Below are 19,578 nucleotides of genomic sequence, written 5' to 3'. Positions count from 1 at the left end.
TGAATCATATTCTGTTGTATAAGACCAGCTCTAATTCACTCTGCTAAGAGTATGAGTCATTAGCGACCATGAACCATGAAAGAGTTTGAATCATGTGATAGATGCACAATGGGCATCCAAAATAGCCGGCAATTTTACTTTTCCGAATTGAAGTTGCAGCTAGGTGAAGGTTTTTAGGTGAAGGCTTAGGTGATAAATACATATATAAACCAAATATTTAAAATCATATCCATATATATTTACTTCCATAAATTATTGTGAATGCTAACTATTAGCTATATGATAAACACACTGAATTCGGGGCGGGAGGAATTTGTACCTATTCATTTCCCCCTGATGATACAAAGAACAGCAAATGAAACACGAGAAAGAAAAAGACTGAGAGAAATAAAGAAAGAAAGCCACTAAACAGAATGCAACGGAGTGAGCACTCGTAAAGCGCAGTGTGGCTTTACGGCCTCGTTACAGCCGTGTTTAAAGGTTATGTGATTACGTTTCTGCTGCCTCCAGCCATATTAAGACCCCAGTGCGTGGGATGGGGGATTTAAACAGCTGTTACCAGATATTAGAGACACTGCTCGTGATTTTACCCACACACTGGAGTTGCCGGGTGAAATAGGGCTCTGAGTCTGTCCCTCTTAAAGGGAATATAATGTGTCTGGATCGCGACTAGCCTAGCCTAGCCCAGCCTGCTTCATAATGCATTTTTTCATATTTTGCAAGTGTTTTGGCAAAACTTTTTTATCTCATCATCTTGATCATTTCAAAAATGTTGATTTGTTTAATAACAGTTAGTGAGAGAGTCTGTGTGTGTGTGTGTGTGTGTGTGTGTGTGTGTGTGTGTGTGTGTGTGTGTGTGTGTGTGTGTGTGTGTGTGTGTGTGTGTGTGTGTGTGTGAAAGTGAAAGTGAAAGTGAGTGTGTGAAAGTGAGTGCATGAGAAAGTGAGTGATTTCTGTGTCGGACATAGCTTTAGGTTTTTGTGTGATACATTGTGTGTGTGAAAGAAAGCGAGTTTGATTTAGTTTGTGTGTGAGAGTGGATGTGTGTGCACATCTACCTGCGTGTGCGAGCGCATGTCCATCCATGCGGCCGATGTAGGCCACACGTTTGTACATTGAGACGGGTCCCTCTCGCCTCCCAGGGGAACGCGTCGCGGCAGGAGGGCAAGCTGCTGGAGGAGTGTGACCTCCTCATCGAGATCATCCAGCAGCGGAGGCAAATCATCGGCTCCAAGATCAAGGAGGGCAAGGTAGGAGACGTCTCTGTGGAGCTCAGCCTGGTACCAGTCAGGGGCGATGTCAGGCAAAGAAATAATTAAATAAATAAATAATGGTACAGTCCACCCCATGTGCCATGTTCCTTTTTCTGACTAAATTGTGCAAATTGTGTAAAAAATAATTACGGAAAATTATAGAAAAATAAAAAAGGATCAGAATCAGAGCTACTTCTATTACATCTTATTGTACTTATTATTGTACTTAGAAGTACACAAGAGTGAAAGGATTAGGCTTGGTTCCTCAACAGTCACATAGCATCCACAATACAAGGTCAATTGAATAAAGATAAGTAAAAGAATAAAAGTAAACATCAGTAGCATCATCAATAGATCAGTTAGCGAAGGATTCACACTTCTTCCTGCTAAAAGAGTGAGGACACCCCGCCTCTCCACCCTTACTTCTGCTACACCGTTACCACTACACCCTGACCTCGCTACACCCTGCCCACTAAGTCCCGCCCCATTCAGTCTATCGTGCCTCCCTTTATAATCCATGATGTGGTTATTTACTATTTATGCTCTTACGCTTTTAACCCTTAAGGTTTTAACCCGGCAACCTAGTAGTCATTTATTTGGTTTTATTTCATCTTCTAAAGCGTTAACCATTAACAACGTTCTAGATGACTCTAAAGGGGATTTTAACATGGCAACATTCCAAACATTATTGAAGCTAATATTCAAACCCGCTTCAAAGCGAGTTGAATTTCGAGCACGCCCATCGTACCTGTCCTAACTTGATTAATTTACAAAAGTAGTAAAAAGTTAGACGACAGCGGTATTAACCTCTACAACTTTATGAGTGATGCCCTGAGTCAGTGACGTCACCCCAGCAACTGGGAGACAGAACAAACTGAATCCTGCTGGAATCCCCATCGCTCCGTTGAGAGCGCCCGTCTCTGGGTTTGATTGATCGGGGCTGGGGAGCTCAGGGCCCAGTCATCGCTCACGTTCGCTCGCGTTATGAACGAGGGGCGATCGATAAACCCCCCCGTGGGTGTGACTCATCACTCTCCAAGCGTGCCGCCACGTGTGTGCGTGTGTGTGTGTGTGGGAGTTGGCCTGTGTTTGTGTGTTTCTTTTTGTGTGACATTACGTGCCTTTGGTTTTAGGGGTGTGTGTGTGTGTGTGTGTGTGTGTGTGTGTGTGTGTGTGTGTGTGTGTGTGTGTTTATGTGTTTGGTTTTTGGTTTTAGGTTTGTGAGATTTCGTGTGTGTGTTTCTGTGTGTAGACCTATGTTAGGAAATTCAGAGGTTAGAAAAACAAATACAATTAAATAAATTTAACACCACAAATAATCGTTGCCATACAGAAAACCGACAAATTTGCCATTCTTTACTCGTGTCCAAACCTTTTCTCGTTTTACTTCCAAGCTAGACATTTTCATTAAAGAGCGTTTTTTCACCCAGGCGATTCGGTCACTCAGGTCATCTGCAGCGCAGTGTGAACACACAGAGGGTGAACTTCCTGGCTGCCGCCCCGCAGATGGGACGAAACGTTTTGGCCGTTTCACTGGAAATCCCCGAGCATATGGAAAGGGGAATTCATTTGGAGTCCATTAAAAGCCGGGTCTTACAGCTCTCTCCTTTCATGACAAAAACGCCCCCCCCCCCCCCCCCCCAAAAAAAAAAACCAACAACGATCGTTTATCAACCAAATGTTTTACTGGCTCTTGGGAGAAGTGGCAAAATGTAGAAAAAAAAAGGTGAAAGGGGAAAATAGTGTCCTCTTTTGAGTAGGATTTCTGAGAAAACGAAATAGTCCATCAGTAAAATGTTAAATGGACTGCATTTATGTAGCGCTTTTCTATCCAGTATCCACTACATTTTTTTTTACATTATTGCCTGTCATTCACAGACTCACGTCCACATTCACAAACCGACTGCAGAGTCAACCACATAAGTTGACAAGCTAGCTCGTCAGGAGCAGTCAGGGTGAGGCGTCTTGCTCAAGGGCACTCCAATACACAGCTAGGAGGAGCCGGGGATTGAACTAGCAACCCTCGGGTTAGTGGTCAACCTGCTCTAACTCCTGAACTAAGCTGTTGTTCCCCGTCCCATGTGATCTCCGCTAAGTGCACATCCTCCAGGGGTATCACCTCAAATCGGGATTTGCCATGTGGTTGTTGCTATGTCTGCAGAACTCGACATCAGGATTAGGTCTCCATGCACCAAAGAGCTCACCTCCCCTCTTCCTTTCTGATTGGCCCAGGTTGCACGGTTTTCTGTCGCCTAGAAAAAGTCGGAAGATTCTGGGTTCGATTGCCCGATGTCTGCAGCCTACTTGTAGGCATCCTTGCGCGATATGTCCATAACCCCTACATGCTCTTTAATGATAACAAACAAGTTATATGTATTTATATGCACGGATACGAATAGATTCAATTTCAGCTAGATTACTATCATAACATCGGGAAAGCATTTCTTCATACAATAGGATTAAGCAAAACTATTTTACTGATAAAAGACCTTAAGTTGCGGTTTTTTTTCAGGCAAAGCCTTGATGAGAATGCGGCGGAAGCAGTTTATAAAAGAGTGTTTTTGCAAAGAAAAGCGAAAATGGGGCATTTGACCTCATTCCACTTGCCGTCCCAAATCTGCCACTTTGAATATCTCCAGCCTCCCGGAGAATGTGGGTCTGAACAGAAGGAGAAATAACGAGAGAGGGAGAGTGAATAGCTAGCCTTAAAAAAAAAAAATGGCCACAACAGGATTACACTGATAAGCAGACAACTTACGCTGTTATCGAGACGCTAATTCTATGATCTGTTTCTATGATTTCACGGTTTAAGGCTCAGTGGCTTAGATGCAGACGCTGGCGTTTTTTCTTTCTATAGTTTGTGTTGTTGCCTAAAGCCTGGAAGCTTAGTCATAGAAGCAGTTCGGTAGAATGTGACGTTTTGTGTATTTCAATAGCCTCCGCCGAAACCACATAAACATCTGCATAGTTCACGAGGTCACTTACCAAGGGCCAATCAGCTGTCCCCAGACAAAACCCACCGTCTCCATCCTCAATAGCTCTCGTTTTTTCCCCTCCCTCCCTCCCTCCATCCAATGCCCCCCTCCCAACATCTCCATTTTGTCCTCTATTCATCACTCCTTCCATCCATCACTCTTAAACAACCGTAAAACATCTGCACTCCTTGCTCCCTCACTCCTCCTCTTCCCACCTCCTCCTCCCTCCCTCCCTCCCTCCCTTTCTCTCCTCTCCCCCCCCCCTCCCTCTTACACCCTCCCACCCTCTCTAAACGTCTCTACCTTTCCTCTCTAACCTCCCTCATCTATCCCAAACCCTATCCTCTATCGCTACAACCCCACCTCTCCTCTCCACCCCTCCCTCCCTCCCCTCCCTCCCTCCATCATCTCCAAACTCCCTCCCTCCCTCCCTCCCTCCCCCCTCCCTCCCCTCCCTCCCTCCCTCCCCTCCCTCCACCATATCCGGCCCGACTCTCCTCTCCACCCCTCCCTCCCTCCCCTCCCTCCCTCCATCATCTCCATACTCCCTCCCTCCTTCCCTCCCTCCCTCCCCCCCTCCCTCCCTCCCTCCCCTCCCTCCACCCTCTCCGGCTCAACCTCTCCTCTCCACCTTTCCCTCCCTCCCTCCCTCCCCTCCCTCCCTCCCTCCATCCCCTCCAACCTTTCCTCTCCACCTTCTCCTCTCCATCTGAAACCCCACCTCTCCATCCTCTCCACCCCTCCCCTCCATCACTCTAACCCCATCTATACCTCCACCCCACCCCTCCCAGACGGTGCGCATGAGGAAGCTGGCCCAGCAGATCTCCACCTGCCAGCAGTGCATCGAGCGCTCCTCCTCCCTCATCACGCAGGCGGACCAGACGCTGAAGGAGACCGACCACGCCCGCTTCCTGCAGAGCGCCAAGGGCATCACCGAGAGGTGAGGGGAGGAGCGGTTAGGGGCGGCCATTTTGGGAGACTAGAGCGAAGTTCCTCTAGAAAGTTAGATACATAAAAACATTATTGTCCACTGAATTAACAGACATTGGAAATTCGTCTTTGGCAAACTGGCAAACTGGCAACATAAAACCCAACATACAGACAATATAAGTAAAGTTACATACATGCAGAAGGCCTTTAGGTGGTGTGCTGTGGTAATGATGCAGAGTGACCCGCAGCTGTCAACAGGAAAGAGAATTTATAACTATTCGGTTTTCCTTCGTTCCGATTGGTTCCAAGTTGCTAGTTCATCTCCCTCGTATGTGCTTTGAAAAGACTTGACTGATCATTATGTTGAAAGAAACTATTAAAGCGTTGGACGATTTATGCAATGATAAAACTTTAGAAAGAGTCGAAAATGACGACTTTCGGTCATCGACTGGAGTCGCCCCAGTAAAAATCGATACCCTCAAATAATTCTGGTGGGTAATTCAGTCACTGTCACGATGCATCACTTATTGCCGACGAATTTCCCGATGTGCTCCCCAAGGGTTTCCATGGCGACGGCGTCCACCCAGGTGCTGATCCCGGAGATCAACCTGACGGACAACTTCGACTCGTTCGCCCTGGACTTCACTCGGGAGAAGAAACTTCTGGAGAACCTGGACTACCTGACGGGTAAACAACCCCCTCCCTCCCCCCACCGTTGCTAAGCGATGCGGTCCAGTGGAGCGAAGTGAACACAAAACACAGACGATAAAAAATCCAGAAGTGACAGAAAAAGGAAAGAAAAACATGTGCATTGTGGATATGTATGTATTATATTGTATATTATTAGTTCTGTCGTTCTTGCATCGGTCTGTTTGTTAGCTTAGAGTACAGTCAACCTCAGTGTCACGCAGCGAGCATAGATAAAATTAGCATCACAAACGCAGGTCATACGTTATATATGTACCTTACTACTATAATATCAAGCCTGTCGCACCGGTTACTCAAGTTACTCATGTGCGCATGTGCCAAGCAGCCTGCAGCTCACACACACACACAGCACGCACAAACGCACACATACAACGCTCACACTAGCTGCTTTCAGACACACATGTAAGTCCTGATATTCTCCTGATGGGCCGTATGTGTGAACAACATATCCTGAAATTTTTACCCTGAAAATCTCCTGAATATTACTACCCCTGAGGTTGTATTTTCTCCGTAGGTAATGTACATTTCCTTATATGTGAATGAGTAGGAAGTCGGTATTTCTTACACCACTTCAGTGGGCGCGTTGATGACGCTTCTGCATGTCATTGAGTGGACCCCTAAATGATAAACAGCCTGTTAAAAAATAATTAAATATTGGCACTGCTTTTAAGAGTCATCAGTGGTGAACGAATGTTATACATTGTGAAATTATAGGCAAAATGTTATTCTATTATGCGCTCAGAAATTTGTTACATTATTGACTGGGGTTTACACATAATTGCTATGGGTTTAATTACAACTAGAGGTTCAGCACACCCATTGCGTGCGCGGAAACTCTAGTATATATAATATATAAAGCCTGCAACATGCAGGGGAAGGACTTTAAAGGTGTCGTTTTGGGAGGAGGAACGGAGGCCTGCAATGTTATTGAGTATTTTTCTTTAAAGCAGAGGGGTGTGTGTGTGTGTGTGTGTGTGTGTCTGTGATGAAAGAGGCTACGCTGGAGGGTCCTCGGCAGAAAGTGAATCATCACTGGAGAGAGAGAGAGAGAGAGAGAGAGAGAGAGAGAGAGAGAGAGAGAGAGAGAGGCAGGGAGAGAGGCAGAGAGGGGCAGAACGAGAGAGATGCAGGAAGACAGAGAAAGAGTTTCCAGAGGAATAAGTTTCCCTGTTAGAATTATTATTTGCATTTCATTCTTGGTTCATTTGGTATATTGAAAGTTAACTGAATTGCCTTTTTTTTTTCTTTTGGCATAGCTTAGAATACCACAGCCAATAAAAAGCCAATCCTCCTCCCTGATAAAGGCAGAATAAAATTGTGGTTATATTTTGATGCGATAAAACTGATTATCGTTCTTCTCCAGTGAATGCAGCGCCGTAGTGAGGTCATGCTCAACACAAACTGACAAAACCATCATCCAGTCTCATCAGCAACACAACAAAGTACAGAAAGATCTTAGATCTTCACGCTGCCAGGTTGAGAAGCAAAGGACCACAGCACCAATCATAACAAAATATGGACATATAGGTTGAGGGTCCATTCAGTGTCCATGCTTTGCATTGACCGGGAACACATTTTAAAGCGGTCCTATTTTACCACCTGTGTAAGTGGGTTTGGCCCCCCTATCTTAACACCATTTGTGAGTGTGATTGATCCCCATTTTACCATCATGTATGAATGGGGATTGGCCATTACGAGCAGTTTCAAAATCTGCCCTGCCCTGTGAGTTAGTGACATCACAAGTGGGAGACTCCACCTTGACGGATGCTGGATAGATCATCCCATCAGTTGGGGCAGTCCACTCGGCAGCGCTGGCCCTTTAAAAGATATTTAAAGGGCCAGCTTTCTATACATTTAAAAGGCCATCAGCGCAAACAAGATCATTAAAAACCTCAAAAGGGGAAACAAAAGCAAACAAAGACCACTTGCAACTGAATGGTAGCCCTGATTGGTAAGTTAACCTTTGCACCCATGTCCATATCCCCTCCCTCCTCCCTCCCCCCCCCCCCCCCCCCCCCCCCCCCCCTTCCACCCCCACAGCTCCGACCGCGCCCAACATCCGGGAGGAGCTGAGCACCGCCTCCTACGACACCATCAGCGTCCACTGGACCTCTGACGACGAGTTCTCCGTCGTCTCCTACGAGCTCCAGTACACCATCTTCACCGGGCAGGCCAACATTGCCAGTGAGTGTTCAGAAAATGCCCTTAAGAATGCCTGACCCCCTGACCCCCATGACTCCACCTTTAATGAGCACTTTCAGGCTCTGCCCACGCCCCTTTAATTCATGTCCAATAAGGTAAGGTTTGGGGCATTATGGCTTCCTCACCAGGTGACCGGGTGGTTACCATGTCAGCCAATCAGAGGTGATACCCTGTGGTGAACGTAGAGAGGGAGACATGTATTGCAAATCAACGTTCAGTCGGTATCCGGGTTTCGTTGTTCTTTAATAACCCGTCACGGTCGCAACGGTCCATTAGCGCAACGTTTAAGAGCGTTCGTCTTAATCGTGAGGTTGCTGGTTCGATCCCCCTTTTGTGGCTTATTGACGTTGCATTGAGAATCAGGGTTTGATTGGTCACATTAGGATTCAAGATGATGTAGTGTTTCCCTAACGAGGTGAGTAACATTCTGAACGTAATGAATCACTTTTTAATGTGTTTGCTAACTTTTCTCCATTAACGATAACTTTTGTAATGTTGTCGGCAACTTCGCTGACGTTTTTGGAAACTTTGCCGGTGACTTTATTGGCTGAAGGGGTTGCCTAGTCTTAACCTCTTGATGCAATGTGTGCCCAAGTGTGTCGTATGCTTGAGTGCACGTGAAGTCGAGCGTGGATTCGAACGCATACACACACACACACACACAAACACACACACACACACGCACACACACACTGACACACTCGTAGATCTGCATCACCAGATATCTATACTTAGTTCCATCTCAAATTGACATCAAGGTTACGTAGAATAACCTGATGCGCGCGCACGCACGCACGCACGCGCGCACGCACGCACGCACGCACGCACGCACGCACGCACGCACGCACGCACGCACGCACGCACGCACGCACGCACGCACGCACGCACGCACGCACGCACGCACGCACGCACGCACGCACGCACGCACGCACGCACGCACGCACACACACACACACACACACACACACACACACACACACACACACACACACACACACACACACACACACAGAACTGGGAATTCGAAAGACACCATGTGGCTCCATGAACATAGACACACAAATGGCCCCACATAGACACACAGCCACACACACACACAGTAACACACAGACACACACAGCCAGCCGGCCCGCCTGTGTGCCATCGAAGCGAGGGCCTGGCAGTGCTGTGTGGCCAATGAGGTGTGAATGACTTCCTCCTGGGCCCCACACACACACACACACACACACACACACACACACACACACACACACACACACACACACACACACACACACACACACACACACAGGGGCCCCGTCGCGCTGCCTTCTGGCCCCTGTCCACGCGCCGCTCAGACGGAGCCCCTCTTGTCACAAACGACTCTAAACACGCTACGCCGAGCGGCGCTAGGCTACGCCGAGCGGCGCTAGGCTACGCTAATCTCTGCTATGCTAAGCTACGCTAGAGCACTGAGGCTCGGGGAGGGGATGTGTCTGAATGGGAGGAACACGGTGTGGGGAATCAGAATAAGGGCCTTCATTTTTTCCCCAGGACGACATGTTTGTTATTACAGGATTTTATTTGTGTGTTTGTCGCGCCACGATAGGAATTCAGCAGGGAATAAAATATATAGAAAATATAATTTAGTATTTTATATATATATATATATATATATAAGTAGCCCAGTTCTCATACATTAAAGTTTTGGCGAAGGGTCAATCATCACAAGTGGGTCTCGTCTTTATTTAAAGAATTATGGTTAATACGATATATTACCTCTTCCAGTTGACGGAAGTTCACTGGTATAAATGATGGCTCAGACAAGGAGCAGTGGCAGGGACTTTGATGACAGTGTTTCAGCGACTCTCTCTCCTCATACGAAAGGGTCGCCCTGAAGTGCAAAACACAACTGCAAATCCGAAAACCCGACAGCAAATCAGAAAATACAACAATTTGCTGTCGTGTTTTGCACTTCTGGGCCACCGTACGTATGTACTGGAGCTGAAATCTTTCAGTCGGTTTCATTTTTCTCACAATACTGATTCGTACCCATGACATTCTTTAAACAAAGTACATTGATTTATTTGTGGAATTCTCTTGATGTGGAATGTGCCATTGATATTAGTAAACCCTGGCGGGAACATGTCACAGAGATTTACACCGAAAAACAACCTCTTATGTTTACCGCCAATTCCTCCAACACAATTTTTCCTGTTCCTAGCGCCACGATGCGTCTAATGACGTGGGCGTGGTCACATGACGTTCAGACGTGTCTAATTTCAAGGGCGGGGCTTAGCCTCTCCATTCCACTCCTCAAGGACTCACCGCTCCCAACCCTCATCCCTCCCTCACCGCCCTCTCCCTCCGCCCCCCCCTCCAGGCTTGTGCGACTCCCTGGACAGCTGGATGATCGTGCCCAACATCAAGCAGAACCACTACACGGTGCACGGCCTGCAGTGCGGCACCAAGTACGTGTTCGTGGTGAGGGCCATCAACCAGGCGGGCAGCCGCAGCAGTGAGCCGGGGACGCTCAAGACCAACAGTGAGTAGTGTTACGCACCTGGCCTAGGGGCGCCAGGCTACACAACAAAAAGACAGGAGACAACAGTTTCCCAAACAAAATAAGTATTTAATCAAACCAAACCAATCCAAGTGCTCAACTTATAATAAAAGTATGGGATGTGGAAGTCAGTAAGTCTGTAGTGTGGAGTGTGTATGCATGAGTGGATTATAGGTGTGTGTGTTGTTTTAACATAAGTGTTGAAAGGTGTGCATGGATATGGAGCTGAAAAGAACAGAGAGGGAAGGACTGGGGAAGCAGACTCTTATAGGGCGTTGGCACCCGGGCCCAGGTGCACGCCAATCACTCCTAATGACCACTTGAGTAGGCCTAGGTCTCTGCTCCCCAGTCCTAGAAACAAATAAAAAACACAACATACAGGGAACCGTCACACCCCCCCCCATAAAGACGGAGTCCCAAAGGGATCACCGGCAACCCATTTAACCTTAGATAAATATATACTATCTACTCCCTGTCATACCCAACCTCTACTCCAATGGCCGCCTGCCCACTGTCACAGGCCTTCACCCCAGCAACCGGTACCACGGAAGCACTTTAAGGGGTGCAAGACAGACAGAGGCAAAAAGGACCAACGGAGACCGGACCTCAGTCATGAGGAGCCCGTGACAGCGCATCGGCCACCACGTTCTCCGCCCCTTTAACATGACGAATGTCCAGGGCATAGGATTGCAGGAACAGTGACCATCTTATCAATCTCTGGTTTGGACACTGCAAAGAATGTAAAAAAGTCAGAGGGTTATGGTCTGTATAAATAACCAGGGGGGTACTACCGCCAACATAAACATCAAAATGTTGCAGAGCTAAAATCAAAGCCAATGCTTCCTTTTCAATGACAGAGTAATTTAGCTGGTAAGAGTTGAATTTCTTAGAATAGAAGCTAACAGGTTTATCTATGCCCAGGTTGTCCTCTTGCATTAGAACGGCCCCCGCCCCCACATGACTAGCATCAGTGTAGACTGTGAATGGCCTGTCTAAAGGGGAAGCTGCAAGAACCGGAGCAGTACACAAGATCTTTTTCAAAGTTATCCCTTGTATAAATCTTGGCTAGACTGCCGAAAATTTCAATAAGTCCAGCTTCAATATGAGGCTGGCAAGACAAAAGTGTGTACGTCTGTAGTGAGTGAGGTCCCAGCGATGAGGCCGCGGGTCCTAGTCGTGCTCCGAGCCCGACGCCGTCCTCTTCTTACTCTTCCTCCCGTGCTTCTTGTGCTTCTTCCGCCTCTTCTTCTTGGATTTTGTTATTCTGTCCTTCTCTTCACTGCTTCTATTTTTCTTCTTGGCGTCAACAGCCTCTTCCCCTTCAGAGACCACCCAGGACCCTGAGGAAGAGTCCTTGTGAATTCGCTCCGCCTTTCTCTTCCTGTGCCGGCTCTTCTCGTCCTTCTCATCACCTTCCTCCTTGATTTTCTTCTTCTTCTTGCTCTCCGCATCAGACTCTGCAGCCGAGCCGTCTGAAGCTTTCCTGGCCGACGACTTCTTCCTTTTCCGCTTCTTCTTTACACTCTTCTTTTCACCCTCATCATCTTCCTCTGTTACCAAGGGAACAGAGGTCACCACTGCCGGCGGCGGCGGGACCCCAGCGCAGACCTTAGCACCCACTAGGTCGTTGCCCAGGATCAGCGTCACACCCGGAATAGGCAGTGCTGGGCGCACAGCGAGCTTTGCTTCTCCCTGGAACAGTTCACATTTTAGGACAACATTATGCAAGGGAACCAACAAAATATTCATGTCTATGCCCCGGATAGGAACCTTATCACCAGTGTCAGAAACATTAGTCAAAGGGAGAACACCAGCTTGGATGAATGAATCAAAAGCCCCAGTGTCCCTCAAAATAGTTACCGGTACTTCTTCCCCACCCTGCACCAAAGACACAGTCCCCTGCATGATAAATGGACGGTAAGAACTCAGAGCTACAACTGATGTATCCTCATTTGAACCGAAAGTAGGTGTAACACAAGTGGACACCGGACGAACTGGAGCTGCCGTAGCAACCCCTTTTGGTTCCCAATGACCCGCCTTAGGGGAATTTAACAAGAAGCAATCTTTTTTCCAGTGCCCCCATTTGTTACAGTGATGGCAAACCTTCCCCGAGTCACGCACATCCCTACTGTTGTTGGCGTTAGCTCTGGAATCGACAGGCAGAGGTTTATTAAATCGGCCATGCGACTCACTGGCAGCAACATAATTGCCACCGCCCGCTCTAAACTCTCCACGGTGCGTTAAAACAAAGTCATCTGCGAGCGCCGCCGCATCTGCTGCGTTGCGTGCTTTCTGCTCACTGATATATGTTGCCACACGAGCTGGAACAGAATCTTTGAACTGCTCCAAAATCATCAAATCTTGTAAGCCTTCGAAATCCTCCACCTCCGAGGCGTTACACCAGCGGTTAAAGCTCGTCGTCAAATCACGTGCAAATTCCAAATGACTTTGTCTGTCATGTTTCTTCCAAAATCGAAACCGCTGCCTATACGCCTCAGGAACGAGCTTGTATGACTTCAGTACCACCGCCTTAACACGGGCATACTCTTGACTGTCAGCCGCATTCATAGCCGAAAAAACCTCTTGCGCCCTGCCTGTTAAGACGCACTGCAGCATCAATGTGCGCGCCGAGTCAGGCCATTTACGCACATCTGCCACCCTCTCAAACATGGCAAAGAATGCCTCAGGATCACGTTCGGAAAACTTGGGCACCAGACGTAGATTGCCACTAATGTCAAACCCCCCTGCAGACCGTTCTGCAGGTTCTGAAAACACTTGTGCAGCCGCTGAAATCTTGCCATCCCCTATCAAGTCCAGTCTATTTTGCTCTACCTGCAACTTAGCCAGTTCTGTCTGCTGTTTCATTTTTTCAATAGCATACTCACTATCTAGCCTAAGTTGTTCCCGATCAGTTTGTAATTTCGCTTGCAAAATGATTAATTCTTTTTGTTGGTCGAACGTCAACCCTGACATGGCTGCTGGTGAAGGCACCTCCATTGCGGCACCTACTGCGGGAGAAAGAGACGCCTCCTCTTTCTTATCCCGTTCCTCAGTTGAAACCGCTATACCACATAGCTCTCTTTTCAAAACTTCCAACAATGTCTCCTTTAACCTTCTATCACTAGCTTCAATTTTCAACCCAAAACGATCTGCAACGTTCAGCAATTGGTCTTCGGTGCATTGATTTAAGAGCTCCACCGAGGGAGACTGAACAACGTCATCCACTGTCACCATCCTGGGTATTGTGCGCTTTAAGAGCCTCCTAGCTGGCAAACCAAACAAACTAAATACAATACAAGTGTCCCCCTAGCCTATATAAACCCCAGCTAACTCCACCCTCTTCGTGTGCCGGTTGCGGAGGATTTCTACGCACTGAAGGCCACCGCCAAGGCCTAGCTCATACCAAAGGGGAGGAAAGGCAACCAATAACTGGCGACCCGCATGCCCCCCTTAGCCGTGCCCCCGAGTCGAGATATTCAGTACGAACTTCTCGCTACTGCCGCACCTGACGCACCTAGCCACCCCCCGGCCTAAACCAACGAGCTATTTTACCCAGGCAGCTAAGCGCACCTACCGGGGACACTCGTATCAAACAAATACAAAAAAAATAAAATAAACAACCAGCCAGGCAACTGTTGGCGTCCCAAATGACGTTTACTTAGCTGCACAACTACCAGAAATAAACAAGTCTCCAACCGCACAAAATGAACCAAACAGCTACCGTACTGTACTGAAATAACCAAACCTAATCAAATTAACTCAAATTTAAACAGATGAATTCAACTCATAACAATTAACTGCATCTCCCCAAAGTCTGAATAACAAGCCTGTAACATTGCTTTGTCTACTCACCGGACTGTTGACCAAACAATGGAACGACGGAACCTCCCGGAAAGATTCCCAACTGACGTCACTCCATTCACAAATCCAATACAGGAGTGAGACTAAATTGACGCTCCAAACTCACTGTACAAACAACTTATTGGACGAGCCCCCACTTTGTTACGCACCTGGCCTAGGGGCGCCAGGCTACACAACAAAAAGACAGGAGACAACAGTTTCCCAAACAAAATAAGTATTTAATCAAACCAAACCAATCCAAGTGCTCAACTTATAATAAAAGTATGGGATGTGGAAGTCAGTAAGTCTGTAGTGTGGAGTGTGTATGCATGAGTGGATTATAGGTGTGTGTGTTGTTTTAACATAAGTGTTGAAAGGTGTGCATGGATATGGAGCTGAAAAGAACAGAGAGGGAAGGACTGGGGAAGCAGACTCTTATAGGGCGTTGGCACCCGGGCCCAGGTGCACGCCAATCACTCCTAATGACCACTTGAGTAGGCCTAGGTCTCTGCTCCCCAGTCCTAGAAACAAATAAAAAACACAACATACAGGGAACCGTCACAGTAGAGACCCGGTTAGCAGGCTAACCCATCTTAGCACGCTAACCGCTTGTTCAAGTTGAAGCAGCTTCACGATCGCCATGACCGTTTTCCACTTACATCGTCAACAAGACAATCATCGTCATCCTCATCATGCTAACCCCTGTTTGCACGCCTACCCCTGTTAGCACGATAAACTCTGTTAGCATGCTAATCCCTGTTAGCACATTAACCGCTGTTAGCAGGCTAAACCCTGTTAGCATGATAACCGCTGTTAGCACGCTAACACCTGTTAGCACTTGAACCCCTGTTGGCACGCTACAGCCAGTTAGCATCGCGACCGCCACCTTCATGTTCGCCACCGCCATCAACGTCTCCACTTCCATTATCATCATCGCAATCATCTTCATGCTTATCCTAGTCAGCGCCGCGACTGTCACTTTGATGATCGCCGCTGACTCCACCACCGCTACGCCCATCGACACCACAACATCCACCACCACTATCATCATAACAACAACCATTCCCAACCACCGCCAGCACCACCACCACCACCACCACCACCACCACAACATCTACCCCCACCACTACCACCCCAACAACATCCACCACCAACACCACAACATCCACCACCACCAACACAACAAAATCCACCACCACCACTATGACAACATCCACCACCACCACCACCACCACCACTACAACATCCACCACCACCACCACCACCACCACAACATCCACCACCACCACCACCACCACAACATCCACCACCACCACCACCACCACCACAACATCCACCACCACCACCACCACCACAACATCCACCAGCACCACCACCACCACCACAACATCCACCACCACCACCACCACTACAACATCCACCACCACCACCACGACAACATCCACCTCCACCACCACCACCACCACCACCACAACATCCACCACCACCACCACCACTACAACATCCACCACCACCACCACCACCACCACCACCACAACATCCACCTCCACCACCACAACATCCACCTCCACCACCACCACCACCACCACCACAACATCCACCACCACCACCACCACTACAACATCCACCACCACCACCACTACAACAACCACCACCACCACCACCACCACCACCACGACAACATCCACCTCCACCACCACAACATCCACCTCCACCACCACCACCTCCACCACCACAACATCCACCATCACCACCACCACCACCACCACCACTACAACATCCACCACCACCACCACTACAACATCCACCACCACCACCACCACCACCACCACCACCACGACAACATCCACCTCCACCACCACCTCCTCCACCACCACATCCACCACCACCACCACCACCACAACATCCACCATCACCACCACCACCACCACCACCGCTACGTCCTTCGACACCACAACATCCACCATCACCCCATCCATCATCATTACAACCACCCTCAATACCACCGCCAGCACGTCCCCAACCCCACCCCAAAGAAACACATTAAGAACCTTTTATGAAGCATTGCAAAATGCATTAACGAACACACAAACCCATTAACCATTGAGAAATAATCTCAAAACACCCGAACACGAGGCCACTTTACGATAGGGTAACATATGGCAGCCAGTCAATAAAGAGGGCGACATTAGTATGATAACCACATCCACACACACACACACACACCCCCACACACAATCACACACACACACACACACACACACACACACACACACACACACACACACACACACACACACACACACACACACACACACACACACACACACACACGCAAACACAAGGCAGAACCTTGGGAGTAGATCATAGAAACAGCGGATCATAGAAACACCCTTATGACAGCACCAGGCCATCAGGAAAAGCTAGGAGACGGTAGTAGACCACTGCTGAGAGCCCCTCAAAGCTCTGTCTCCTGCTCAGTTCAGTTCATCTCTTTGCACTTCCGTTAAGCTGGAGTACGGAGATGGTGTTGATATCCACGTCCATCCATTCATAAATCCATTCATTCACACAACCATCCATTCAGTTCGGATCCATCCCTCCACCCCTCTGTCCCTTCCATTCAACATTTAATAATCGTGTCTCTTAATTTTCTACCCTCCACCCCTATCCTCGCACCTCCTGCCACCCCCTCTTCCCACCCGCTCCACCACCTCCTCCCTATCCTCCCCTACCTCCTCCACCCCTGTCCTCCTCCCCCTCCTCCCACCTCCACCTCCTCCCGCCCCTATCCTCCTCCTCCTCCCCACTCTCCCCCCCCTCTCCACCCCCCCCCCCCCCCGCCCTCCCAGGCCAGCCCTTCAAGCTGGACCCCAAGTCGGCGCACCGCAAGCTGAAGATCTCCCACGACAACCTGACGGTGGAACGGGACGAGGCCACGTCCAAGAAGGCCCACAGCCAGGAGCGCTTCACCAGCCACAGCAGCTACGGCGTGGTGGGCAACGTGTACATCGACAGCGGCCGCCACTACTGGGAGGCGCTGATAGGGGGCAGCACCTGGTGAGTGGCACCAACCCGGGAACCTCACGGAAAACCGGCGAGGAGACCAGGGGTCCAACAGGGTTTGGCTGAGGCACAATGTCTCAAAGCTGATATAACAACGCTTGAGTCGAAGCGAGGTTTATCAAAGAGTGTGTTTCACACTGATTGAGGAGTGGACGAACACTATATTTGTCACCCAGAAGTGTTTTTTTGAATTTTCTAAACTTTCTTAACTATAGCTGAGGAAATTCAGTTGCTTTCACTCCTCAACTCCCACTTTTCTGATTCTGGAAAAATACAGTAAAACTATTGATTTTGAGCTTGTCTGGAGCTGATTGTGGGCCAACTTGTGGATACAGTAAGAGATGCTCCTCCCTTCCTGTTTGGCCATTAAAAAACTAAGTTCGCCCATGCTGATGCTAGGTCAAACTTGTTTTGGGGCGTTAGCCCTGGACTCCCCCAAAACTGACCCCGCCTTAAAGGTCAATGTTTTGTGTTACCCTCAGGCCTTTATATCTGTCGATATTCATTATTAAGACTCAATGAATCAAAGTCAAAGACGACTTTCACTTTCGGCGTGAAATCGCGACCCAACTTTGATACATACGTCCTGTCGTCTCCCCTCAGGTATGCCGTGGGCATCGCCTACAAGTCGGCACCCAAGCACGAGTGGATCGGCAAGAACTCTGCCTCGTGGGTGCTGTGCCGCTGCAACAACTCGTGGGTGGTGCGCCACAACAGCAAGGAGCTGACGGTGGAGCCCTCCCCCCACCTGCGGCGGGTGGGTGTCCTGCTGGACTACGACGCGGGCGACCTGAGCTTCTACGACGCGTTGGGCTCGCAGCACCTGCACACCTTCAACGTGTCCTTCGCCCAGCCCGTGTGCCCCGTGTTCAACGTGTGGAACAAGTGCCTGACGGTGCTGACCGGCCTTCCCATCCCCGACCACCTGGAGGCGCTAGAGCCCCTCAGCTGAGGTCCGGGAAGGAGGGTGGGTGGAGCGACGGCCATCGGGAGGGTGGGAAGGGAGGGTACTCGGAAGGTTGTCCTTGGATGGCGGTATACGGGAGGCAGTCTTCGGGAAAAGGGTTCTTCAGAAAGCGGTCCTCGGAGATCTGTCTTCGGGAAGCGGTCTTCGGAAAGCGGTATTCGGATAGCGGGCTTCAGATAGCGTTCTTCGCAAAGCGGTCTCATAAGGTGTCTTAAAAATCTGAAGATTGCCTGTTGCCTCACAAAGCGGTCCTCACAAAGAGGTCCTCATAAAGCAGTCCTCATAAGATGGTCCTCAGAAAGACGTCCTCATAACGTGGTCCTCAAAGCGGTCCTCGTAAAGTGATCCTCACAAAGAGGTCCTCATATTGCGGTCCTCATAAAGCGGTCCTCACAAAGCGGTCCTCGCAAAGAGATCCTCATAGAGCGGTCCTCATAAAGCGGTCGTCATAAATAGGTCCTCACAACCCGGTCCTTACAAACCGGTCCTCACAAAGTGGTCCTCACAAACCGGTCCTCACAAAGAGGTCCTCACAAAGTGGTCCTCACAAAGCTCTCCTCATAAGGGGTGTTAAAAAACAGAGGGGATCACCTGGTGCCTCATAAGACGGTCCTCATAAAACCACATAAAAATAGACGTTATTTTACAGTATATATAAATTATGATGACTGAAAGGAAGAAGAAAGAAGAAAATGATACTGCTTCCCCTCTTCGTTGTTCTTTTGAAAGGCTCACCAATGGCCGGACGGGTGAAGCCAAGTTGATCTCGGGTAAACGGGCATAACATCGACAGTATTGACTCAATCCAATTTACTCTGCACGTTGGGCTACTCTTATTAGCGTTGCTATTACGATGAAAGACTCGGACCGGGAGAATAAAATGGAAGAAAGCCAGAAACTCTATTGGGCTGTCTGTCAGCGGCTAGTCCGTACGTCGAAGCACAACACCGAGAACACACATAGAACACGGAGACGTTACAGTACACCCTCCTTGGGACCCCATCACAGACTCACACTCGCAAGTACACTTTACACTGACGCACACACCGGTTGTGTAAATAGACGGAGATATTAGATGCTTATTTTGTAAGTCAT

The 19,578-nt window shown here is 48.7% G+C and overlaps 1 protein-coding gene across 1 annotated transcript in view; it reads left to right on the top strand.

Moving 5' to 3' along the window:
• Positions 1-18,468, top strand: part of LOC130381013 (E3 ubiquitin-protein ligase Midline-1-like) — a 41,189-nt gene extending 22,721 nt beyond the window's left edge. The window contains exons 2-8 of the mRNA XM_056588434.1: positions 1,143-1,250; positions 5,020-5,168; positions 5,718-5,845; positions 7,907-8,050; positions 10,431-10,592; positions 17,303-17,510; positions 18,120-18,468. Of these exons, the coding sequence (XP_056444409.1) occupies positions 1,143-1,250; positions 5,020-5,168; positions 5,718-5,845; positions 7,907-8,050; positions 10,431-10,592; positions 17,303-17,510; positions 18,120-18,468 (1,248 nt within the window). The remainder of the gene's footprint in view (positions 1-1,142; positions 1,251-5,019; positions 5,169-5,717; positions 5,846-7,906; positions 8,051-10,430; positions 10,593-17,302; positions 17,511-18,119) is intronic.
• The last annotated feature ends 1,110 nt before the right edge of the window (positions 18,469-19,578 follow it).

Source organism: Gadus chalcogrammus, chromosome 4 (genome assembly GCF_026213295.1).
Source record: "Gadus chalcogrammus isolate NIFS_2021 chromosome 4, NIFS_Gcha_1.0, whole genome shotgun sequence".
Lineage (NCBI taxonomy): Eukaryota > Metazoa > Chordata > Actinopteri > Gadiformes > Gadidae > Gadus > Gadus chalcogrammus.
The sequence above is the reverse complement of the archived record's forward strand: the minus strand, read 5'-3'. Positions and strand labels throughout refer to the sequence as shown.